The following is a 27,452-nucleotide window of genomic DNA, read 5'->3' on the forward strand; positions in this document are numbered from 1 at the left end:
CTGAACAGCGGTAAGCAGAAACCTGTTTTATCGAAAATCTGCAGATTGGCGTTGACAAAATTAAGTTGTATTGAAACTGTTCCTATTGTCTGTTGTATAGTTGATAAGCACTAGGATTGAGATTGCTATTGCGATCGGAGGAAGAGTCCCCGGGTGGTTAGCACGCCGTGTGGGTGCCTCCAGGGAGATCGTGTTGGACGGAAGGGTCCCCGGTGACTGACAACTGAAGCGTGGTGCCGTCAAGGGAGATCGAAAAAAAAAACCCTTCAGGATCTAAGATCCGATGAGAAGGGGATCTCCTTAGTGAGTGCAGCCTGTTTTTCATAAAAGAACAGTAGAATTAGGCAGAGCCGTTACTTTATGTATCCGACAAATTAGAAATATTCGCCTCCTAGAAAATGTGTCAAGAGCCATTGCAGGGCATAGGGTGGTAACTCGCTTCTTGAAAACAATCTGTAGGGAAGACTTGGCGTTTTTTGCAAGGGCCCTGGTAGGAGGGCGTTGGAATATTGTCTGTGTTACCGGGACCTGTGTGTAGCGGGGAGTCACGTCGACCGAAGGAGTGGAAAACTCAGATAGAGGTTCACGTCGTCTATCGGAGTTTTTGCTCTGATGAGGACGGGCATTTGACCTAGGCGCCACAGGGGAACGTAGACCTCAAGCACTCAGGGTAGAAGGAAATAAATAAGTAAAAGTGACAACCCGGCTTCAATTGTGCGGAAATCCTCTATAGCAGGCCAATAAGTCTATTAATGAGGCGTTGTGACAGTTGTTTATAAGGACCAGGGAAGCGAGTGTTTGCAGTGAGTCAGGACAACTTGCTGCTGGAGTGTTTCATTTTCTGTTTTTTCCCGAGAGGGACAATCAGCTTGTGATTCCCAAACGGTGGTCATAAATTCCAGATTGGAGGGACCCCACCGTGGTCTGAGAAACTGAGTGGAATATTTTCAATGTGGAAATTGTAATTGGGAATTGATTTTCATTGTATCGCCTCATGTCATGTTTATTTTGCTGTTAAGTAATACATCTATTCTTCTTGCTTTGGTCTCACACATACATTTAAAGTGTAATATTTTCAATGTGAGGATTACAATCGGGAATTGAAAATAAATAAAGCCAAGGGTGAAAGGGGTGGTAGATACAGTGGTGTCTCTGTGAGTTCTGAACGGGTGTCTGAGCTGTAAAAACGTGTGGGGGTAACCTCGCGGTGATAACAAACCACACGCCACACTAAAAAGTGTGTATAGCTCACAAGGTCAGTTGCTCGGGTGTTATGCCATACAAACTGACTGGCCGCTGGGGAGGTATTAAACTAAAAAACATTTCCCACACAGGTCAAAGAGGTGAAGAAGGTGAGTAAGACTACAAGAAATCAGGGAAGTATCGCACACACTCACACACACTCACCAATGGAGGGAGAATTTGATAGGGAGTGTGAGGATGGAGGGGGCTGTGGGCCTCGAATGCTGCTAGCTGGGTTACAGCAGAAACAGGCAGAACAGTGGAGACAGATAAGAAAACAGATGATAAGTGGAGAACCTATTGAAACTAGGCAGAAGCTGAACAAATGATGTGACGAGTTGTGGGATGAGGTTCAGTACAAACTGAGGGAGGATAAGACAGGAGGAGGCCTACTCTGTCTTGTCTGTAGGCTAGAAGCAGAAGCAAAGGAGGATTTAATACAGCATAAAAAACAGAGCCCATCCCTGTTGCAAAGAAGCGCTTGGACCCGAGATAGGCAGAAAAAAGAAAATCGACGAGCCCTGTTGCACAAAGTCACACTTGCAGGCTGCGCTCTGCTTCCCAGAGACAAAGCAGCCACAACATGCACTTCTATGACCAAGTCAGCTCCTCTTTACCCTGACCTTAGCACACTCCAGGCTCCCACTGCACAGCCAATGCCTCATCAGCCACAGACACAAATGCCAGTTATAACCGTGAAGGGTTTACTGGAGTATGGAGAGCAGACAGATGACACACTTGATCAGTTGAGAGCAGAGGAGGAGGCAGCCAAACAGGGGGAGATTCGGGCACTACGTGCATCCATAAGGGAGACTAGGGAAAGAATGAAAACTTTAGAGCAAGTAGACCAGGAAGATGTGGAAAGGACCAGACTTATCTTAGAGTATGATCGGATAGCAAAGGGGCAAGCCCAAGCCATGGCCACCTCATCTACCCCAGTCCCCCTCCAGGCTCCCACTGCACAGCCAATCCTTTCCACCCCAGTTCCCCCTTTGACTCCAGTCCCCCTTTTGGAGGCTGCCTCATCTACTCCAGTACCTCAGCCACCATCAGTCATTAACACCCCATGCCATAGTCTAGGGCCTGATGGTGACAAGGGGAATCCATTTTTCTCTAGGAAAGAAAGAGAAGATACTCCCCAAAAAATAGCTATGGGAGAATCTAATCCTTTCCACACCTGTACTCCCCAGTCAGAGAGGGCCGCAGTTGCAGCTGTATCTAAAACGGAGGAGAGAGAGGAGAATATGAGCCTACAGGAAGGAAATGAGGACAGTGCAGAGGTGGGGGACATACAGGGTGGGGTACAGGTATTACATCTTACAGGAGAATTCACCCAGACACCAGAGGGGCGGGCTCTCCGACAATATGTCATATACATGAGACAGAGCTGATGTGGAGGACCAGCAGTACATTACACTGGTGCTCATCAGAGGGTATAACTTTTATTTTGAAAGGTCAGGGCATCAGTTCCAACAAGAAGCAGCCTGATAATAAACTGTCCATCACTTCCTGCTCTGACACTTCTCATCTCACATCATCATCATCACTGAATATTTCCTTGCGTTCTTATTTAACTTATTGTATTTATTGTGTTTGTTTTGTCCAGCTGTTGACTGCAGATGTTATTTTAAAAGTGTGTTGTCCTGCATAAAGACAGTAAACAGCTGTGACTGGGTTAAAACAGACTAATCACTGCTCTGTGTACTGATGATGGTCCATAAGAACTCAGTGTTGAGTTCTAATAGACAGTACTGGAACACTAGTGTTTAGAACATGGAACCTGCTGGCAGCAGAACACTGTTCAATAAAAGTCTTCTTGCTATGTGAAGCACTGTAGCTGCATGTTTGTTTTAAAGATGCTGTGTGAATAAAGTTAAGTTGAAGAGCTAATAAAGATTTCAGTCACACTGAGTTTGTGACTTCATGGTGCTTTAACATAAAGGGACAGAATCAGTGTGTGTGGTTTGTGTTTGAAGAGCAAACCTGTAAATACATGGAGCTGGACTGTGGATCACAGATGCTGATGTGATGGTTAAACAGGCTGAGAGAGTCATGATGATGTTTCCTCAACATATTCTCTATCTCTCCACCCTACATATTCCATGTGTATGGGAAGTGACCCCTGTACATATTAGAGATAGTCTCTCCGCTCAGAGAACCTGGGTTACACATGTAACCTTCCATTCTGTTCACTCCATCAGGTCCCATCAAACTGTCTCTGTAGAACAGCCAGGTAGACCTGAACAGGTGGAGGATGAAGGCTCTCAGCCCTTGTTTGGTTTGAATGGGCTGGTGTGTTGTGGCGGATGATTGGAGAATAGGGAACAGGTGAACAGGTGGATGTGGGAGTCAGGTAGGTGGAACAGGTGAGACTGAGTCAGAGACAGTAACTTACACAGTTTCAGTGCAGTAAAAGACTTTAGTCTGGACAATTCAACAATCCGGGTTTTAATTCTTTCAACTCTCAGCCACTCAGGGAAAGAGGGGGGTCGTCTCTCTGTCTCTGTCTGGGATAAGGTGGGTTCACAGGTCAGATGATTAGTGGCTGACCAGGTGGTCTCATGTTTAGTGGTCCCTGATTGGTTGTTCGTTGGCATGCTGCTCATGATGTCACTGAAACATGAGGATTCAATAATGGAGATTTAAGAACGTGACATTAAATTCATGGACAGAATTTTATGTTTTTACCAAAAACAGCAAGGAACCCTTCTCTTAAAACTGGAACATTAAATCTATAATTAATCTTTAATTATTATTTAAAGGAGCCTGTTCTGGCTGTGACGGCCTGTGTCTATGCCAGGCTGTGTTCACTCAGTCTGTACATTGTCAACGTTTTCCTTAGTTTTCAGTACCGGTGGTCAGGTCTCTGCCGCCATGTACTCTCTGTTCAGGGTCAAATACAATTCTAATTTACTTTGTGATTTGGTTTCATTCCAATATTCGATATAATTTTCTCTTTGTTTTGAGATGATTTGGTTGGGCCGGATAGTTTTCGGTGTGTGTGGGCGGAGCTTAAGCAGCAGCTGGCAGAGGGGACTCTGATCTTTGAAGTAAGGGGTCCTTTTGTTTCCAACTTTCGTTGCACATCAGTTATTCAAATACATTGATTTAATTAGATCATAGGTTTTACCTCAGACGCCACAATCGATGAAAGAGTCCTTCATGCCAAATACAACCAAAGGTCTTTTTAAAAATCTACAAAACATGAATATATTTTATTCTTATTTTGGTGCACATGAGGGTGAAGATATGGTCCGATGTGCGATGGTTAGGCATGAATCCATTGTGTTGATTGAGGAACTCAGCTACACGGCAGCTGATGATGCTGCAGAGCAGCTTGTCCTTACAGCTACTGACACAGATCTCTGAACTCTGAGGCTCAAATTTGTCTCCACTTTTAATTATAGGTGTAATAAGACCATTATTCCAACTCTCAGGGAAAATATCCCACACTTAAAATTAGGTTGAATAATTTTAGAATAGCCAATTGGAATTTTTCTGTGCTGTGTTTCAGCATTTCATTTAGAATCCCATCAGGCCTGCATGCTTTTTTGCTGGGTCTTCAGTTTTCTTCTTCTTCGTTCATAGTAACGGGGAAATCTAGGGGGGTTGTGGTTGTGTTTGAATATCAATTCCATATTTAGTAGTTTTTCAAGTATTTGTTTGGTTTCTAAGTCAGTTCCTGGTGGTGTTGGCTCAAATAAGGTGTGAAAATGTTGCATCCATATGTCTCCATGCTGTATGACCAGCTCCTGGGACTCAGACTGACAGATAGAGTTTCACTGGAGCCAGAAGGAGTTGGACTCTCTCTCTCTTCAAGTAGGCATAACTGTTTCTCAGTATGTTTTATCTTTTTGATTCTGATTGTATTTTTATGTCTTAAGTGCCTCACAATACTCAAGGCGTATATGATTGTTTGTAGCATCTCTGTGTTTCAGGTTAGATCATTTTCTAACTTGTTTTTCAGGTTTTGACATTCTTTGTCAAACCAGTGGTTCTTTTTTTTCAATTCAGCTTTATTTGCTGTTCTGATGTTCTTGAAGATGTAATTTATATTTTGGACAGCCTCACATATGCCTTCAGTAGAGGGAAGGGTAGGGGTATTCTATAAACTCCTCTAGTAATAATTGAATCTCCTCACTATTGCTTGCCTCTTGGTGTTGCTCAGTGCTGTCGGGCCCATCTGAATGTCCTGGGTATGTTAAACAGCTTGCTGGGTTTTGTGTGTGTGATGCTGCTGTGTTTGAGGAAGAGGGTGAATTGGTTGTGGTCTGATAAAGGGGTTTGGGGCTTGACTGTGAATGTACTGAAAGAGAAGGGGTCCATGTCTGTAATCATGTAATCTACAGTGCTGTTGCCACGAGTTGAACAATAAGTGAACCGAGGCTTCTGCAGAGTTGTAATAGCTCCCTCCCATCACTGTTCATCACAGTGTCAAAGTTGTTTCTAGGAGGCAGGTGTAGGTGAACAGTAGGAGCTTGCTGGGTGAAAAAATCTGGCCCCTTGACTACTGCTGACTTCAGGTTGTGCACCAGTGTCGGTGTTAAAATCACCACAGATTATTATATTTCCCTGTCCCTGGTAATGACATATCTGTGACACAAGGCAGGGAAATATGTCATCAGAGAAGTAAGGCGACTCAGATGGGGAATGTAAACAGCACATACATATATATCCTTCTGTGTAGGGATACGATCTCTTTTTACTTTCTGCCAAATATATATATTTTTTGATTTTGAGAATTTGTCGCCTCAAAGCAAGAAGGTTCCCGGTTCGAGTCCCGGCTCGGCCGTGGGATCTTTCTGTGTGGAGTTTGCATGTTCTCCCTGTGCCAGTGTGGGTTCTCTCCGGGTTCTCTCCGGCTTCCCCACAGTCCAAAGACATGCAAAATGGGGACTAGGTTAATGGGATACTGTTAATTGACCATAGGTGTGGCTGTGAGTGTGAATGGTTGTCTGTCTCTATGTGTTTCCCCTGCGATGGACTGGCGACCTGTCCAGGGAGTACCCCGCCTCTCGCCCGAAAAGATGCTGGGATAGGCTCCACCCCCTAGAGACCCTACTAGAGGATAAGTGGAAGAAAATGGATGGATGGATTTTGAGAATTTGTAGTGCATTGTGTAAATTTGATTTGTAACATATAATGAGTCCTCCTGAGTCTCTGCCTTGACTCACAGTAGATCATTTCTGGGAAGGGGCAATAACCTCTCTGTAGTTTGGAGGGCAGTGTGTGGGTACATCAGCTTCACATCATGTTTCTGATAAGACTATGATATCATTATTATTGTAAATGACCCTGTATTTTAGTTTCATTAGTTTTATTTTGTATTTGTAAGCACTGCACACAGTTGCAAATGTTTTAGTTTATTACAATATAGTTTTCTTGTTTGCATGTAAAACAGATTTTATTTTTGAAAATGTAGCTTTTATTTTGAAACTCCATTAGTGGAAGTCAACAACTTGCCTAGATAGGTGCTTCGGTTATTTGCAGTCTGCCCAGACATGTTGGTCACAGGAAGGAGAAGTTTTTCGCACAAAGATAAATGTCTTAACATAATGTGGTAAATGCAGTTGCAATTGTTTTATTATGAAAACTTTGGTCATAAAGCGCATAAAGAGTCGTCTTAGGTGATTTTGCTGCTCATAACTGATGACTATCTACTGTGAAGAAGATGTCCACACTATAAAGATTTAGCACCTCAGTCGGGGAGTGAACAAGGTACGAATGTGATTAAAGTTTAATTTCATGGTTTGTTATTTTTCTTTGATAAAGGAATCCTTGTAAATGTAGAAATTCATCTAGTAAATTCATGAAACATCAGTCAAAGAGTCCGACCATCATCTTTCTGGGGATGCTATAATTATTTATACTATTTACAAAATCAGAGGTTTTACTCTTCAGACCAAAGACTGAGGAGTAAAGACTTGTATATTCCAACAGCTTATTTTAAAGGAACTCATTGCAGATTAAATAAAATAAAACAAACACAGAAACATCTTTTACACAGGTGACCTTGAAGAACCTATTACAGTGAAATATATTGATATTGATTATATTAACTATCTTATCTAAATATGAAAGATGGTCAAAATTGTAAAATAGTAAGAGATTTAAAAAATAAATAAAATAAATAAATATGTGGAAAAAATGAAAAATTGAGATTGAACCACACTATGTTAATATAAGAACATGAAATTCTATTTGCCTATCTACCAATATGATGGATGACTGATGTTATATCTAGCTTACTAGTAGTCCACTGCACCGGTTGTGTAGCATCTGCTTGATCTCCTCCAGCTCTGTGTGGGGGTGCAGGCTGAGGAGCTGGTCTGGTCAGAGCAGTAGCATAGGAGCTCCGCTGACAGGAGGGGCTCTCTGGGTGTGGGTGCAGGAGGCCGTGGATGGGGATGGTGGGGTGGAGCAGGGTGACGAGGGCTGGGCTGTGATGGTGTGTTTCTCTCTGTCGAGGTGCAGCCCGTCATATAAATGCCGATGGTGTTATGTGTGCCAGGTGGCTGTTGGGGAGGCTGGAGCAGTTCCGGGTGATCTCCATGTTAATGTCATGTATGACATGAGGCGGGGTGTCTGTACGGGGCAGGAGGGTGGATATCACCACCCTTGATTCTTCAGTTCCAGTGAAGACAGGCTTTTTCTCAGTTTATCAGTCAGGGGTGAGGGATGATTGCAGTTAGGGTCTTTCTGTTCTGACTTCTCTGTCTGTTGGGTCGATGGTGTCTTCTGGGCCCATTGCTGAGCTGGAGCTGTTGGTGTCTATTTGTGTTTTCAGGTGGTGAAACATCTTCTCAAACAGGCTGAGACTGGTCTGGTTTACCTGGAGCAGCACCGTTCCTTTAGTTTTATAATAACTTAGAGTCAATACAAGGTTCTCAGTGTCCAGACTCGTCAGTGAGAACTTCGGTCTGGAGGAGTCGCAGCATTTATTTACTGACAAACAGCTCACTGTACTCACATCTACACTGCTAACTAGCTAGCTAACTCTGCTCCGGTCACTAGCCTCGCCTCTCTCTCTCTCTCTCTCTCTCTCTCTCTCTCTCTCTCTCTCTCTCTCTCTCTCTCTCTCTCTCTCTCTCTCTCTCTCTCTCTCTCTCTCTCTCTCTCTCTCTCTCTCTCTCTCTCTCTCTCTCTCTCTCTCTCTCTCTCTCTCTCTCTCTCTCTCTCTCTCTCTCTCAACAATATTCTGTCTGTAACTTACAGCAGATCTCACAGAGGATAAATCAGCTTCATTAGCTGTTTACTTGCTACTTGTTGCTGCTGCTGCCTCTTAACTCTTAATGCAGAAGTTTCGTTTCCACACACGTCTGCGCATGCGTATTGTGCTGCAATATCATAACTGATCCGTAACGGTAGAAGCCAAGTGAACGAGTTTGCCAAAGCTGATCACCAGTCAAAGATCCAGGATTATCCTCATTGTGCAAACCTACGAATAAAGCTGTTGTCCTCTCCACTTGACAAGCTCCAGCCTCTGTGAACGGGACTTGGTCACACCCGCGGAAATGACACAAACTATCAATTAAACGGCTGGAAGTCAAACAAGCTTCAGAGACAAGCTAGAGGGCGGGAAAATACATGATGAATGAAACGGGCACCAGATCCTTAAAGAGACAGAAGCTGTTCTGAGATCATTACTTTTTTTTATGATATATCTTATCGTTTCATTATTTAACTGTTTTAATAAGATGAAACGGAAAGTGGTTTGAATAATAAAGCATTTTTTAAAAAAAAGTTTTGTTTGTAGGTTTTTTGTTTTGTCTTAAATTAAACAACAGAACCAAAGCAGAGCACTTTATTTTCTTCTGTACAATATTCAACAGTCGCCTCAGACAGATGCTCTCACACATGGGGGGGGGGGGGGGGGGGGGGGGATAAAACATTGTCACATTGAATATAAAAGGTGATGAAGAGCAGATAGTCTTCCTCAACATCTAACAAACGCCTCAGTGTCACTGTGGCAACCATCACTGCTTCCACTGGTCTTTACTGTGTTTCTGCTGTTGGACAGACTGACCTGTAATGATTTTACACATGTTCACACTCTACAACTGATCATTGATTAACTCTAATAATCAATAGGTTTGATGGAACATCTCATCAGTGTTCTCTGTTCTCCACTGAGGAACCACAGAGTTCTGATACTGCTTCATGAATCTGGAGAAAAACAATGAGAACACCAGTGATGTCACACAGACAGCTGTCACCACACACACCGATTATTATCATCAATCTATCAATCAGCTCATCAATCTTCTATTATTCTGGACCTGAAAACTCTGTTTAATATTGAGGAGAAAAAGTAGCAAATCATCAGATCAATTATCAGGATAATGAGCAATAATCTGTTGATCAATTGATCGACTAATTGCTGCAGCTATTACTGACACAACCTAGGCTTAATAACTGTGCATAAAAATGACAGCTGCAACAGTTAATCCATTAATCAATTAACCAGTTATCAGAAAATTCATCTGAAATTATTCTGATAATTAAATAATTAGTCAAAGTTTTTTGTCTGTCTCAGTAACTGATCGATGACTGATCAATGACTGAACAATGACTGATCAATGACGGACACCCCCCCCCCACCAACACACACACACACACACACACACACACACACACACACACACACACACACACACACACACACACACACACACACACACACACACACACACACACACACACACCTTCTGCCCAGAAAGTTATTGTTCGGAGCTTCAACATATATTAATGAACCAGATTGTTTTTCATTCGTACATCATCATCATCATCATCATCATCATCACCATCATATAAAACGTGTTTCTTTTCAACATTATAAAGAACTTTTTCTGTTTTTGTTTCTTGTCCATAAAAAACAAACTCATGCTAAAATCACATCTGAAACAACATTCATATGTACAAACTGGGGGGGGGGGGGGGGGGGGGGGGGTGTGTTCCTGTCTGGGGTCAGGTATTAGATTAGGAGACAGCTGATCTCTGTCTATGTCAACACAGTCCATCTGAACCACAGAGCTCAGAGTTCCTAAAGGGCCCTGAACGCCTCCCTGTTGGTGGATCGTCTCAGAACCCACAGATTCTGGATCTGGATTAAAAATCCACCAAACATTTGAAGCCTCAACGCGAGGAAGAACTATTCATCAATAAGTTAATTAGTTCAATAATTAGTGATAATAACATTTATCTGATTTCAGTGACACATCTTCACTTTCTTTATAAATCAGGTCCATGTCTAAGACCTGGACTGAGACCTGGACTGGTCTGAGAGCAGTCCCCTCTGAAGTCCAGGTCTCAGACCAGTCCCATGTTTCCTTTAATGTTCATTCTTCTATATAAATAAATAATATTCTGGTCAATAACTTTAATCAAACCTCGTTAGTTTCGAGGCTCCACAGAATCTGAATGAACCACAGACAGGAAGGAAGAGGAGAAAACTAGATTTCAAAATAAAACTGTCAAACACAAATAAAGGCATGCTGTCAATATTCACTGCAAACTAAACAGGAAGTGTTTCACTGTCTCAGGGGGTTCTCTCCTCAACAGCTGATCAGTTATCAGTGTATTGATCAGCAGCCCGATTGGTTCTGATGAGGAGAAACTGGACGACTGAACAGACCGTAAACTAACATCATGTTTGGATTGTCAGGGTGAATATATGGATGATTATTGATTATTGATTCTGATAGGAGCTCAGTGTCTCTGTAGTGACTGTTGATCGTCTGTATCAGTGTTCAAGTTGACTCAGTTTCTCCTCCGATGTTAAAGAACCAGACATCAGAGAAAGAAAAGGAACTTCCTGTATGTTTGATGTGTGATCAATAACCTGATTATTAGACTCTCTGTATATATGTATATAATAATAATAATCTGTATATGTACACAGCAGTGACACAGACATTCAGAAGCTGTTTCTTATTGGCATCACGTCGGAGAAACAAACAGCATGTGAATAAAAACTCAAGTCGCCCTTTTATTCTGAAATTATCCTCACATTATCGTAGAAAAAGTCTTTTATTTTGCAGTAAAAAACAGGAACTGACCAGAGAGAGAGAAACTCTCCACCATGTTGTCCTTATCAGTCCAAGACTCACCTGCAGTCAGAGGTCATCTGACCGCCAGCAGGTCACCTGACCGGCTACGTCCGCCATCAGAGACGGTGTTCACTGAGGGAGTCCCTGCTCCGTCCTGATTGGTCCTGAGCCTCGTCATAGACTCGACTCTTTAGGAGGGTAGTCCACGTTAGTTACCATGGTGACAACCGTTACAATCTCCTCTGGCGCCGTGACACTCGTCTGTCGCTGCATCTGCACGACCCGCTCCTCCACGCAGCCGGCCGACAGCCGAGCTTCGGCCTCGTGGTCCCAGCACTCCTCTATGGTCTCACAGAGCAAGGCCAGACCCTGAAGGGGAACCAGCAAATCCACATCAGACACACTGGGAATTATGGGTAATGTAATCCACATCACTATACACAGTGTATTAATGAGTACAGGCTGGTGTATTGTGGGTAATGTAGTCCACATTGATGTCAGTGTATTAATGAGTGGAGGTTGGTGTATTGTGGGTAATGTAGTCAGACTCACAGCGTGTTTCTGCCAGCACTCTCTGAGCAGCGGTCTCAGCTTCTTGTGGACCACCACCTCCTGCATGTCCTCCAGAGACGGATGCTGACCCACCTCCTCCTCAAATGGCAGCATGTACTCATCCACTGGACCTGGACCAGAGACAAGGGGGACTGAGATGGTTCTCCACCAGCAGACAGCAGCTGCTGTAAATGTGGTGCACACTGTTGTGGTGTAGTGAAGTCTAACAACCACCAGGTGGCGCTGTTCTCTGTTCATCACACACTGAGTGTTTCTGCTGTTCACATCTGACTATTGATCATGTTTTCATCTCCTCAGCTGGGTCAGGGTCTGACGCACACATGCACGAGCGCATGCACGAGCACACACACACACACACACACACACACACACACACACACACACACACACAGAGTGCTGGTGCTTGTTACCGTCAGCAGCTTTGCAGCGTGAGGCGAGCTCCCACAGCACCAGACCCAGAGCGTACATGTCGATCCTCAGGAAGGCATCTCTCTGGAAGTTGATGGCTCCCTCCAGGACCTCCGGAGCCATGTACCTCCTGGTCCCCACCTGACAGACAGGGACACACCTGGGTCAAAGGTCTGGAGTTGGGAGGGGGGGATGAGACAAAGACGTCAGCGTTCCTCCCAGGTGAACTCACCTGTCCATGGGTGTCTCCTGGAGATTTTCCCGCCTCAAACCTGAGAGCGAGGCCAAAGTCAGCGATGCAGGCGGTCAGGTTGGACTTCAGCAGAACGTTCTTACTCTTAAAGTCCCTGAAAAATACAGAGTGACACGTCCTGTCTGACAGCTCTCTGGACACCTGTGTACCTGTACCTGTTTGTGTGTGTGTGTGTGTGTGTGTGTGTGTGTACCTGTGTGCAATGGCAGGCTTGTGTCCATCCTTGTGTCCAGGTATGTCTTCGTGCAGGTAGGCAAGACCCCGGGACATGGACTGAGCGATGAGACAGAGTTCAGACCAGGAGAGAACGTTGGCCTTCAGGTAATCTGTTAGAGAACCCTGAACACAGAAAGTCTCAGGTTTTTAAAAATTATTTATGTTTTAGTTTCTTCATTATTTTAAATGATCAAATCAACATCAGTTAATACATGAGCTTTATAAAGATAAAATATCAATCTAATAATAAATAAAAATAATAATGAAACAATTAAAACTCAAAATAAAATGTTTTAATGTTTTCTGACTCATATTTAATCAGCTGTGTGTGTGTGTGTGTGTGTGTGTGTGTGTGTGTGTGTGTGTGTCAGTGTTACCTTGTCGTGGAAGGCGGTGATGAGCCATAGCTCCATATCCACATTACTTCCTCTCTTCTCGGCTCCAATGAACTGCAGCAGGTTCTCGTGTCTCATCCCGTTCAGGTTGTAGATCTCAAACTCATTCTGCCACGACTGCTTGTCCTGGAAACAGAGGTCATGAGCAGAGTGTTATGGTTGTGTTGTTTACTCCCTTGTTTTGTAGTTGTGTTGTTTTTCCTCTCAGTGGTTGCAGCAAAGACTCACAACTGATGAACACAACCTTCATCTGACTGATGCCACAGTGTGTGTGTGTGTGTGTGTGTGTGTGTCTGAGAGCAAGTGTATTCGATTGAGGTCATGTTGGGTTTACTGATGCTGATTGGCTGAGGACACAGTCAGCCTCGGGGGGATTAAAGCTGCGAGCCTTAAGTCTAAACACACACACAGCAGTGGGGGAGGTTCGGAACTGAAACCAGGTCTGGACCACAGAACCTTCTCTACCAGGCAGAGAGGAAGTGATGTGACTCAACAAAATAAAAGCTGAATAATGAATGTGTTTCTGAACAAACAGCTGTGTCACTTTACGTCCTGATATCATCATGACAACCAGGTCACATCTATCCAATCAGGGTCTGTGTTCATATTCAGTCTCTGTAGATCGTGTCGTAAATGTAAATGTTCCTGTACAGATGTTCCTCTACAGATGTTCTTGTGCAGATGTTAATGTCTAATGACATCAGTAACTCCTAGACTCTGTTCATCATGTATGAATGGACAGCTGCAGTCACATGATCAATTGTTTCTCACATTACTTGACATGTGAACAGACAGTTACTGTAACAGAAAGTCAGTACCAGAAACAGTCAGTACAGACCTGTATGGGGAAGATCTTGACAGCCACATATTCACTGAGCAGCTGAGCCTTCCACACGCAGCCGAAGCGCCCCCTGGCTTTGATCTCTAGCAGCTGCAGCGGCTTCTGGCCCAGGATGGGGGAGGGGGGGAGGGGCCCAGGGTCCTGGAGGATTAACATGGAAACCACAGACTGAGTTTGTGTGTGTTCAGGTCCTACAGACGTGTTCATGTGTGTGTGTGTGTCTGTGTTTTCAGGTCCTACAGACGTGCTCATGTGTGTGTGTGTGTCTGTGTTTTCAGGTCCTACAGACGTGTTCATGTGTGTGTGTGTTTTCAGGTTCTACAGACGTGTTCATGTGTGTGTGTGTTTTCAGGTTCTACAGACATGTTCATGTGTGTGTGTGTTTTCAGGTCCCGCAGATGTGTCCGTGTGTGTGTGTGTTTTCAGGTTCTACAGACGTGTTCGTGTGTGTGTTCAGGTCCTGCAGACGTGTGTGTGTGTGTTTTCAGGTCCTACAGACATGTTCATGTGTGTGTGTGTGTGTGTGTGTTTTCAGGTCCTACAGACGTGTTCATGTGTGTGTGTGTGTGTGTGTGTGTGTGTGTGTGTTTTCAGGTCCTACAGACGTGTTCATGTGTGTGTGTCCGTGTTTTCAGGTCCTACAGACGTGTTCATGTGTGTGTGTGTGTTTTCAGGTCCTACAGACGTGTTCATGTGTGTGTGTGTGTCTGTGTTTTCAGGTCCTACAGACGTGCTCATGTGTGTGTGTGTGTGTCTGTGTTTTCAGGTCCTACAGACGTGTTCATGTGTGTGTGTGTTTTCAGGTCCCGCAGATGTGTCCGTGTGTGTGTGTGTTTTCAGGTTCTACAGACGTGTGTGTGTGTGTTTTCAGGTCCTACAGACATGTTCATGTGTGTGTGTGTGTGTCTGTGTTTTCAGGTCCTACAGACGTGTTCATGTGTGTGTGTCTGTGTGTTCAGGTCCTACAGACGTGTTCATGTGTGTGTGTGTGTCTGTGTTTTCAGGTCCTACAGACGTGTTCATGTGTGTGTGTGTTTTCAGGTCCTACAGACGTGTTCATGTGTGTGTGTGTTTTCAGGTTCTACAGACATGTTCATGTGTGTGTGTGTTTTCAGGTCCCGCAGATGTGTCCGTGTGTGTGTGTGTTTTCAGGTCCTACAGACGTGTTCGTGTGTGTGTGTGTGTGTTTTCAGGTCCTACAGACGTGTTCGTGTGTGTGTGTGTGTCTGTGTTTTCAGGTCCTACAGACGTGTTCGTGTGTGTGTGTGTGTCTGTGTTTTCAGGTCCTACAGACGTGTTCATGTGTGTGTGTGTTTTCAGGTTCTACAGACGTGTTCATGTGTGTGTGTGTTTTCAGGTCCTGCAGATGTGTCCGTGTGTGTGTGTGTTTTCAGGTTCTACAGACGTGTTCGTGTGTGTGTTCAGGTCCTGCAGACGTGTGTGTGTTTTCAGGTCCTACAGACATGTTCATGTGTGTGTGTGTGTGTTTTCAGGTCCTACAGACGTGTTCATGTGTGTGTGTGTGTGTGTGTTTTCAGGTCCTACAGACGTGTTCATGTGTGTGTGTCCGTGTTTTCAGGTCCTACAGACGTGTTCATGTGTGTGTGTGTGTCTGTGTTTTCAGGTCCTACAGACGTGTTCATGTGTGTGTGTGTTTTCAGGTACTACAGACGTGTTCATGTGTGTGTGTCTGTGTTTTCAGGTCCTACAGACGTGTTCATGTGTGTGTGTGTGTGTGTGTGTGTGTGTGTGTGTGTGTGTGTGTGTTTTCAGGTCCTACAGACGTGTTCATGTGTGTGTGTCTGTGTTTTCAGGTCCTACAGACATGTTCACGTGTGTGTGTGTGTTTTCAGGTACTACAGACATGTACATGTGTGTGTGTGTGTGTGTGTGTGTGTTTTCAGGTCCTACAGACGTGTTCGTGTGTGTGTGTGTGTGTGTGTGTGTGTGTGTGTGTGTGTTTTCAGGTCCTACAGACGTGTTCATGTGTGTGTGTCTGTGTTTTCAGGTCCTACAGACATGTTCATGTGTGTGTGTGTGTTTTCAGGTACTACAGACATGTTCACGTGTGTGTGTGTGTGTTTCCAGGTCCTACAGACGTGTTCACGTGTGTGTCTGTGTTTTCAGATCCTACAGACGTGTTCGTGTGTGTGTGTGTTTTCAGGTACTACAGACGTGTTCATGTGTGTGTGTCTGTGTTTTCAGGTCCTACAGACATGTTCACGTGTGTGTGTGTGTTTTCAGGTACTACAGACATGTACATGTGTGTGTGTGTGTGTGTGTGTGTGTTTTCAGGTCCTACAGACGTGTTCGTGTGTGTGTGTGTGTGTGTGGTGTGTGTGTGTGTGTGTGTGTGTTTTCAGGTCCTACAGACGTGTTCATGTGTGTGTGTCTGTGTTTTCAGGTCCTACAGACGTGTTCGTGTGTGTGTGTGTGTGTGTGTGTGTGTGTGTGTGTGTGTGTTTCCAGATCCTACAGACGTGTTCGTGTGTGTGTGTGTTTCCAGATCCTACAGACGTGTTCACGTGTGTGTCTGTGTTTTCAGATCCTACAGACGTGTTCATGTGTGTGTGTCTGTGTTTTCAGGTCCTACAGATGTGTTCCTGTGTGTGTGTTGACTCTGGACTGTGCGACAGTGAAGGGTTAATGTCTGTCTGTGTGTGTTCAGGTCCAGACTCTGAACTATATCTACATGGAGCAAGTTTAACTGTCTCTCTGATCATCCAATCAGCTCATGGCTCTGCTGCCACTGTCCTCCATCTTCATTGATTACATTAGATTACTGATCAAAATGCAATGAGTTTTAAGAGCGCCCTCTGGTGGACCAATCACTGTGTGGATAAACCAGCTGGTCTCTGATGAGACATGTCCAGTCTGAACTGAGCTGTAGAGAGGGCTGATGGGAGATGAAGTCCAGACCTGTTACTGACTGCATGCTCAACCTGCTTTGTGACATGCACATGGAGACAACGTCTGTCCATCTGTGCACAAACATCCACATCACAGAGCATAAATAACAACGAATAAACAACAGTGGCAGAGACACAGAGACACAGAGTAACAAAATAAAGGCATCTCAGGCTGAACAGGAAAATCAAGATGCAAAAATAAAACAACGGCACTGATGAAGCTGAAACGACGAGTTTCTCTTCTTACCTCGATCATAATGTGAAAGGCGTGCTGAGAGAGAGAGAAACATGTTGAGTCAGAACCTCAAAGCTACACCTGGGCCTACACCTGGACCTCAGAGTTACACCTGGGCCTACACCTGGACCTCAGAGTTATACCTGGGCCTACACCTGAACCTCAGAACTACACCTGGACCTACACTTGAACCTCAGAGTTATACCTGGGCCTACACCTGAACCTCAGAGCTACACCTGGACCTCAGAGCTACACCTGGACCTTAGAGTTATACCTGGGCCTACACCTGAACCTCAGAGCTACACCTGAACCTCAGAACTACACCTGGACCTACACTTGAACCTCAGAGTTATACCTGGGCCTACACCTGAACCTCAGAGCTACACCTGGACCTCAGAGCTACACCTGGACCTTAGAGTTATACCTGGGCCTACACCTGAACCTCAGTTACACCTGGGCCTACACCTGAACCTCAGAGCTACACCTGGACCTCAGAGCTACACCTGGACCTTAGAGTTATACCTGGACCTACACCTGAACCTCAGAGTTACACCTGAACCTCAGAGCTACACCTGGACCTTAGAGTTATACCTGGACCTACACCTGAACCTCAGAGTTACACCTGAACCGCAGAGTTATACCTGGGCCTACACCTGAACCTCAGAGCTACTCCTGAACCTCAGAGCTACACCTGGTCCTACACCTGAACCTCGGAGTTATACCTGGGCCTACACCTGAACCTCAGAGTTACACCTGGGCCTACACCTGGACCTCAGAGTTACACCTGGGCCTACACCTGGACCTCAGAGTTATACCTGGGCCTACACCTGAACCTCAGAACTACACCTGGACCTACACTTGAACCTCAGAGTTATACCTGGGCCTACACCTGAACCTCAGAACTACACCTGGACCTCAGAGCTACACCTGGACCTTAGAGTTATACCTGGACCTACACCTGAACCTCAGTTACACCTGGGCCTACACCTGAACCTCAGAGCTACACCTGGACCTCAGAGCTACACCTGGACCTTAGAGTTATACCTGGACCTACACCTGAACCTCAGAGTTACACCTGAACCGCAGAGTTATACCTGGGCCTACACCTGAACCTCAGAGCTACTCCTGAACCTCAGAGCTACACCTGGTCCTACACCTGAACCTCGGAGTTATACCTGGGCCTACACCTGAACCTCAGAGCTACACCTGGACCTCAGAGCTACACCTGGACCTACACCTGAACCTCAGAGCTACACCTGGACCTACACCTGAACCTCAGAGCTCTATCTGGGCCTACACCTGAACCTCAGAGCTACACCTAGGCCTACACCTGAACCTCAGAGCTACACCTAGACCTACACCTGAACCTCAGAGCTACACCTGGACCTCAGAGCTACACCTGGACCTACACCTTAACCTCAGAGCTACATCAGGGCCTACACCTTAACCTCAGAGCTACACCTGGGCCTACACCTGAACCTCAGTTACACCTGGACCTCAGAGCTACACCTGGACCTACACCTGAACCTCAGAGCTACACCTAGACCTACACCTGAACCTCAGAGCTACACCTAGACCTACACCTGGGCCTCAGAGCTACACCTGGGCCTACACCTGGACCTCAAAGCTACACCTAGACCTACACCTGAACCTCAGAGCTACACCTAGACCTACACCTGGGCCTCAGAGCTACACCTGGGCCTACACCTGGACCTCAAAGCTACACCTGGGCCTACACCTGAACCTCAGAGCTACACCTAGGCCTACACCTGAACCTCAGAGCTACACCTAGACCTACACCTGAACCTCAGAGCTACACCTCGGCCTACACCTGAATCTCAGAGCTACACCTGGACCTATGCCTGGGCGATATGAACAAAACCGTTGTCACGATAAAAATTTCCATATCAGACGATATCAATATTTATCACGATAAATGCCTCATCGTTATTTCTTTCAGGTTTAAAGGCTGATTTTTGCTCCTGAGAGAAAGTTGAAGAAACCAGACAGTCAACTGTGGTTTTTAACTTTTCTATTTAGTCAGAACACGACAAACACTTGCCAAACAGCATAACATTCAAAAACTCAGAGGCACAAACATTCAAAACATAATCAAATATACACGATTAAAATCAAAATCCTTTTCAGTGTTTTTTGCTCAACAAAGTAAATAGAAAGGTTCTGCAGTGTGATACAGCATACATGTCACATGATCAGACTGCAAAATAAATAAATAAATAATCAGACAGAGAAGATTTACACTGGGTACTGGCCTGGCGCTGGTCAAGGGTCCTCTAACACTTGTTTAGACATGTAGTTTCTTAGTTTCTGTGTGTTCTAACTGGTGATATTATTTCAAATGATGAAACAGGTTTGAGGTGTTACCTGTTTTTAATGGAACGTTTCTCCGGCACAGTGTGCAGTGCAGATTGCACTGTTTTTTGTCAGACTGTAAAAAACCAAAATATCTCCAAACTACTGAAGCTGAGTGCCCTCTCTTGTCGACGACATCTTAGTCCTCCGAGCTGCATTCTCCTGTTGTCTGCGGTGTTGCTTATATCCCCTAATCTGTTTTCTCTGCTGGGCCTACACCTGAACCTACAGACAGCTTTCATTCAGCTGACTACAGTAATATGATGTAGTATATTAATCTGTGGATGACGGGTGTGTGTGTATACAGCAGTTTAAAAACACCAAAGACGAAAAAGCTCCGCAGAAACACTGAGCAGGTCTCACCTGTGTGGGCACCAGCACAGGTGGGTAGGCCAGTTTGTGGTGACGGTACATCCAGAAGGAGAACAGGACTATGGCGGTGACAGCCATGATGGGAACCAGGGAGTACATCAGAGTGGTCAGCACCGGAGGCGGAGACGTCACGGGTTTGTTCGTCGCTACGGAAATGTACAGCGATATAGAAGTATAAAATAACGACATCACAAACTGTTGACAGCAGAGTTCATTTACAGAAGGGATCAGACAGGACAGGTGAACAGGCAAACACATGGACAGGTGGAGAGGTGAACAGGTGGACAAGCTGACAGGTGGACAGGTGACCATGTGGACAGGTGAATCTTACTGGGTATCGGTGACAGGTAGCCTTCGGGGCTGTAGAAGAACTTGTCGTTACACAAAGCACCTTCACAGCAGCAGAAGAAGACTTCAGGAGCATCTTTCTTCTCCATACACTCATTCCTGCCAAGAGAGAAAGAGTCAGGTAGGTGTGTGTGTGTGTGTGTGTGATTCTTCTTCACCTGAAGAAAGTCTGTTCTCAGTGTTTCTGTAGTTCTGATGTCATTCATTATTATTATTCAACAGTTTCAGCAGCTCACTGTTCAACGATAATCAATAATTGATATCATTCATTAACCTGGGCCCATGTGTGGATTACTGAACAGGTCTACAGAACCCTGGGGCCCAAATGATCAGGGGCCCCTGTACCACAACCTCAATATCAACTGGTTTGATAGTTACAGAGCACAGAAGACGCAAAGAGACATAAAACTACCACAAAGAGACAGAGACATGAAACCACAACAATGAGACAAAGAGACACGAAACCACCACAATGATACTAAGAGACACAACACCACCACATAGACATAAAGAGACACGAAACCACAACAATGAGACAAAAGGACACGAAACCACCACAAAGACACAACGAGACACAAAACCACCACAAAGAGACAAAGCCACCACAAAGACACATTAACCACAACAATGAGACAAAGAGACACGAAACCACAACAATGAGACAAAGAGACACGAAACCACCACAAAGACACAAAGAGACATAAAACCACCACAAAGACATGAAACCACCACAAAGACACAAAGAGACATGAAACCACCACAAAGAGATAAAAAGACACGAAACCACAACGAGACAAAGAGACACGAAACCACCACAAAGACACAAAGAGACATGAAACCACCATAATAAAACAAAGAGACATGAAACCACCACAAAGAGACATGAGACCACAACAATGAGACATAGAGACATGAAACCACCAAAGACATAAACAGACATGAAACCACCACAAAGACATGAAGCCACAACAAAGAGACAAACAGACATGAAACCACAACAAAGAGACATGAAACCACAACAAACAGACATGAAACCACTACAAAGAGACATGAAACCACCACAAGGACACAAAGAGACACAAAACCACCACAAAGAGACAGAGACACAAAACCACCACAAAGACATGAAACCAGAACAATGAGACAAGAGACATGAAACCATCACAAAGACAAAAAGAGACATGAAACAACAACAAAGACACAAAGAGACACAAAACCACCACAGAGACATGAAACCACCACAAAGAGACAGATACATGAAACCACCACAAAGAGACAAAAATACATGAAACCACAACAATGAGACAAAGAGACACAAAACAACCACAAAGAGACAGAGACATGAAACCACCACAAAGACACAAAGAGACATGAAACCACCATAATGAGACAAAGAGACACGAAACCACCACAAAGAGACATGAAACCACAACAAAGAGACAAACAGACATGAAACCACCAAAGACATAAACAGACATGAAACCACCACAAAGACATGAAGCCACAACAAAGAGACAAACAGACATGAAACCACAACAAAGAGACATGAAACCACAACAAACAGACATGAAACCACTACAAAGAGACATGAAACCACCACAAGGACACAAAGAGACACAAAACCACCACAAAGAGACAGAGACACAAAACCACCACAAAGACATGAAACCAGAACAATGAGACAAGAGACATGAAACCATCACAAAGACAAAAAGAGACATGAAACCACCATAATAAAACAAAGAGACATGAGACCACAACAATGAGACAAAGAGACACAAAACCACCACAGAGACATGAAACCACCACAAAGAGACAGATACATGAAACCACCACAAAGAGACAAAAATACATGAAACCACAACAATGAGACAAAGAGACACAAAACAACCACAAAGAGACAGAGACATGAAACCACCACAAAGACACAAAGAGACATGAAACCACCATAATGAGACAAAGAGACACGAAACCACCACAAAGAGACATGAAACCACAACAAAGAGACAAACAGACATGAAACCACAACAATGAAACATGAAACCACTGCAAAGGGACATGAAACCACCACAATTAGACAAAGAGACACGAAACCACAACAAAGACACAAAGAGACACAAAACCACCACAAAGACACAAAACCACCACAGAGACATGAAACCACCACAAAGAGACAGAGACATGAAACCACAACAATTAGACAAAGAGACACAAAACCACCACAAAGACACAAAACCACCACAGAGACATGAAACCACCACAAAGAGACAGAGACATGAAACCACAACAAACAGACATGAAACCACTGCAAAGAGACATGAAACCACCACAATGAGACAAAGAGACACTTATCCACCACAAAGAGACATATGAAACCACAACAAACAGACATGAAACCACCACAAAGACATAAAGAGACAGAAAACCACCACAATGAGACAAACAGACATGAAACCACCACAAAGAGACATGAAACCCCCACAAAGGGACATGAAAGCACCATAAAGAGAATAAAAGACACAAAACCACCACAAAGACACATAAAACAACGAGACACATAACCACCACAAAGACAGATAGAGACATGAAACCACCACAAAAAGACATGAAACCACTACAAAGAGCCAAAGAGACACAAAACCACAACAATGACACAAAGAGTCATGAAACCACTACAAAGAGACAAAGACACACAAAACCACCACAAAGAGACACAAAACTCTGATGTCACCCTCTGTCGGGGACAGAGGGGGTTACTGAGCACCGACAGGTAAACCTCACAGGTGAGTCTTCAGTCACATGACCTGCAGTAGACTGAGGACTGAGCTGTGAGATCAGTTCATCTCCCCACCCCCACACTACCCTACATCTGATTCCTGTCTCATTACCAGCAGCTGAATCAGCTGTGATCAGTTTTGATCAGTTGTGATCAGGTGTGATCAGCTCGTGTCTGCAGTGTATCATGATGTTCAGACTGATACTTAAGGAAACTTAAAAACAGGAGGATTCTCTATGAAGTTCTGCAGCCTGTTTCTCTTGAGTTTTATTGTGGTGGGACATCAGAGATCATGACATCATCAGGAAGTGATGCCACACTGAATCAGATAACCATCTGGTTCAGGTCTGACTCAGGTGGTCTTACTGTGACTGGATGTGGTCTGAAAGAGGACTGACAGTCACCTATCGTAGCAGTTGACGTCGTCCAGCCAGCAGCCCTGTTTGACCACCTGGACGGCTCCTGAGACATTCTTCCACGTGGCGAAGCAGTGCACCCTCTTATCTTTCTCCCCAGAGCAGGTGACCACCCCGCTGACGTTCCCCCGCCCCTCAGACGCTGAGGAGGAGGACGAGGATGAAGGGCTGTAGTTGTAGTGGACGCACTTCTGAGTCTCTGAGCGACCCAGGATGGCACCTGAGGAAGAGACAGAGTCCGTCAGAGTCTGGACTCACCTGGTTATCAGCTCAAACTGTTCAGACCTTTTTCTAGATTAATACCTGCTCCACCATCACAGCCAACACAACACAGAAGCTCTGTAATTATTTACCAATGTGAAATAAATGTCAATTATTTATATTCATGTCACATTATTGTCATTACTTCATGGCATATTCCTAATAAAATGACTAATCAATCATTCAAAAGGAGATAGGTCTGATAATCAGCAGAGAACAGATTAACCAATCAAGATCTAACGTTACTGGCACTGACCATCCATCAGATTTTACTGATTCTAATGTCTCCACTCTTTTCATCTGAAGGATGTCTTGTTTACAGACAGGTATGAATCCACCTGTCAGCATACATCAAGCCTCCACCTACCTGTATGTCTGTCTGTGTAAGTGTAAAGGGAAGATAAGGACAGGTGAAGCTTCATCACTACACCTGAGATACAGTGAAACCATGAGGCTGAAAACAGAGGGATGGTCCTTTAAATATTTAGTCTTATCAAATGTGTATGAGCTCCACACTGCACGCAACACCCACCCACCCACCCACACACACACACCCACCCACACACACACACACACACACACACACACACACACACACACACACACACACACACAGGCGCACATGAAGCTGCTGGTTCTCACCCAGATGTTCTTACTGCAGCCGCAGCATGTGTCCAGATGTTCAACTGTCACTGATGAACTGATTTATCACTACAGCCCACACACAGTCCAAGCTTCAGTTCAGTCTGCTGCTCACCTGTCTACCTGTCCCCTTCCTTCTCATGTGGACAGACAGGTATATAAACCACACTCATTATGGCCTGTTATCTGTGTTCTACAGATGTTACAGATGTTGAAACAGAATCAAGTGCAAAGCTGTGTGTCTGAGGGGAAACACAGGTGTGTCACCTGTTCTCTGGTCCAGGTCACTGTCCTTCAGTAAGTCTGTTACCTGCTTAAATAAAGGTAGAATAAAGGTGTTACAGTGACACATGAGCAGTCATTTTCTCTGAGTCTGCTCTGATACAGTCATTTAAATATCTCATCTGTGGGAACAGATGACAGGTATTTTTCATTATTGTTCCAACAGACTGTCTGACACTTCCTGTGGCAGCTACACCTGGAGCTACCTGAATGCTGCTGGTCTCACCACCAACACCTGGAGCTAACGCAATTCTCAGCAGAACAGACATGGAAGCTTTTTGCAACCGGCTGCTGTTAAGTTTGGTAACTGAAATTTCAGTTCAATTTCAGTTACCAAACCGTTAATTTCAATGTAGTTCAAACACATTTTGGTTCATACCAAAATACTATTGGTATCTCAATGTATAAAGGTTTGATACTAACAGTACAATTACTACTGTTAACATTTATAAATACTTTGGGCTTTAGATACTTGAAGTATTTCCGTGTATCTACCAAGTACAACCAAGTCCAGTTCCCCTCACTCAGAACCTTCAAACGTCTGACTCCAGAGAATTTCTGGCATTTTTCCACCTGAAAAATGACTCAAATTATAATTATAGATTGTAATATATGTCTGTTGATCAGATAATTAACAAATTAACTAATTTCTTTTAGCTGTAAACAGGATGTGTTTGGATTTTTGATGGTTGATCAGAGAAGACAGACATATGAAACTCGGAAGATCTTATCAGCTTTAAAATCTGAAACTTAATAATGTCAAATATTCTCTAGTTCCGGCCTCTGAAACAGGAGGATGTGTTGTTTTCTGTGTTATATCATTGTAAAATGGATATATGAAGGTTTTAGACAAAACAGGACATTTGAAGAGGCTACACTTGCATTTTTCACTATTTTTTACATTTCAAAGAATAATAATTAGTGGACTAATTAGAAAAATAATCATTAGGTCAATCAATAATAAAACAAATAGTAACTAGCTGGAGCCCTAATCACTCCACAGAAAATGAAAGGGCTTCATCATCCAGGTGATGTTTCAGCTTCTCTAACTGAATGTTTCCAGCTTCTTAGTCTTCAGTGACAGTTAACTGAACATCTGATAAATATGTTTAGTACATCTACTTCAGCTCAGAGAACTCAAGTATTTAAGGGAATTATGTTTTCACTACTTTCAGGTGGTATACACGTCAAACGATTAATCAATTAATCTCAGATTATTCGATCATAAATATATTCATTACCGACATAACTGGATGTTGTAAAAGGAATGTTTCGTGTTTTCTTACGTCTCAGTAACTGATAATGAAACACTGGAGAACAGGATCATGGTAGGAGCAGATCTGAACTGAAACTCTTTAAATACTGTGACTCGAACAACAGCTGCAACTGGGCTCCTCAGGCAGTGAACCCCTCCCACTGTATGTACAATGTGTGAAGCCAGGTACGAGCTGTGATGACAGCAGACTCACCTGAAGAGCAGGAGATGAGGAAAACACTGAAGGCCAGTTTGGTCGCTGATCCCATCGTGGATCCAAAGACAGAATCCGTTATTGTAGTTATAATCCAAAGAGAAATCAACCGGAATGAACGTCCCTTTAAACTAGACCTGGTTTAAGGTGATCAAATATAACACATTTAGCCAGGATGAAATGAGGTAAATGTTGAGCACTGAGCTGCAGTTATAACCCGTTTATTTGAGGTCAGGCCCGATTAAAGAGGAGGCACCGACAAACCGTGTAATATCATCCAACTTCCAGGTCCCTTCATCGGGATCAAATACAGCTGAGCGGCCGGTTCACTGTGTGATTACAGGTAATGTCATTGACAGTTATACACTTGGTAGCCTACAGTCGAACTGGGTGTAAACTGGAGCAGAAAAACAGCCTTTTTCTCCGGCAGCAGACAGGACATTTTCATCGATCTGCACTGATTTAGTGTATTTCAAGAGCGGGATTGAGCGGAGCTCCGGCCGTTGCTAGTCGGTGGTAAAGTCGCTCCAAAATCCTGCTTTAATTTACGGAATCTCCAAGCTGACCGTCACACCGAAGGAACGCTAAACCCGAGCTGTCCATAAGGTGTTTGGTGTCAAATAAACACGACGCTGCTCAGGACGTAGTGTCGGTGGTGTGATCCGGGATCAGAGTCCGCATCTAGAAAACAGCCCTCCACGACCAGACACAGTGTTACCGAACGGAGCTGCAGTCTTCAATCCGCTGCTGACGACCACAGCTCGGTCATCGAACAGCTAGCTGGCCTGGCTAGCCGTTAGCTTAGCCCCGCAGCTAGCTGGTTTAACGGGAGAGGGTTTCCTCACCGGATCCCGAGGAGGAAAACAACAAACCGCAGGCACGACCACGCAGATTCTCTGCGGGTTGGCGGTGAACCAGTCGTGTAAACGATCCGCCCTGAATAAAAATAAACATCGGCGGTTTGTTTCTTCCCGCTGCGGTTCTCCTCCGTCCTCACTTCCAGTCTCTCCCTGCCTCTGCGAGCGCAGGCAAGATGGCCGCCCCGCACAGATTATTTTTGTTTTTTTTCCCACCTTCTTCCATGGTAATCCCTCACAGGGCCGAGGATCGTCTGAATGACATCAGCAGTAGCCAATAGGCTGCTTGGAAGGAGCTCCGACCGTAATCCTCCGCCAATCCCGAGCGGCGTCCTGATTTAAAACGGCTGGAATAACAGAGGAGGACCGCCTCCTGTCAGACAGAGTGGCTCCGGATCCCTTCTCCGGACAGGTTCAAATCGAAAACACAGAGTAACGACTAAACTAAGGAGGAAGGGTTAGGAGAAGCACATTTAACACATGAAAGGGTATGAGATGAAGGCATCAACATTCAGGTTATCGAAGCTATTTTCAA

At 44.5% G+C, this 27,452-nt stretch overlaps 1 protein-coding gene across 2 annotated transcripts; it reads right to left on the minus strand.

Moving 5' to 3' along the window:
* Positions 1-9,081: 9,081 nt before the first annotated feature.
* On the minus strand, positions 9,082-27,119 carry acvr2aa (activin A receptor type 2Aa). Of its 2 annotated transcripts, XM_056389437.1 has the most exons (12): positions 26,061-27,119; positions 23,395-23,626; positions 20,198-20,313; positions 19,858-20,012; positions 17,134-17,157; positions 13,975-14,118; positions 13,119-13,262; positions 12,719-12,864; positions 12,505-12,619; positions 12,275-12,413; positions 11,844-11,974; positions 9,082-11,660 (listed from the first exon to the last, which is right to left on the minus strand). In XM_056389437.1, exons 1-12 carry the CDS (start codon positions 26,113-26,115, stop codon positions 11,466-11,468), a joined length of 1,596 nt encoding a protein of 531 aa, XP_056245412.1. In that variant the 5' UTR covers positions 26,116-27,119; the 3' UTR covers positions 9,082-11,465. The 2 variants fall into 2 exon arrangements, with proteins under 2 accessions (XP_056245412.1, XP_056245413.1); XM_056389438.1 differs by lacking the exon at positions 17,134-17,157 and having other exon boundaries at positions 26,061-27,118.
* Between the last annotated feature and the right edge of the window lie 333 nt (positions 27,120-27,452).

The sequence above is a fragment of the Seriola aureovittata genome, chromosome 11 (assembly GCF_021018895.1).
Source record: "Seriola aureovittata isolate HTS-2021-v1 ecotype China chromosome 11, ASM2101889v1, whole genome shotgun sequence".
Lineage (NCBI taxonomy): Eukaryota > Metazoa > Chordata > Actinopteri > Carangiformes > Carangidae > Seriola > Seriola aureovittata.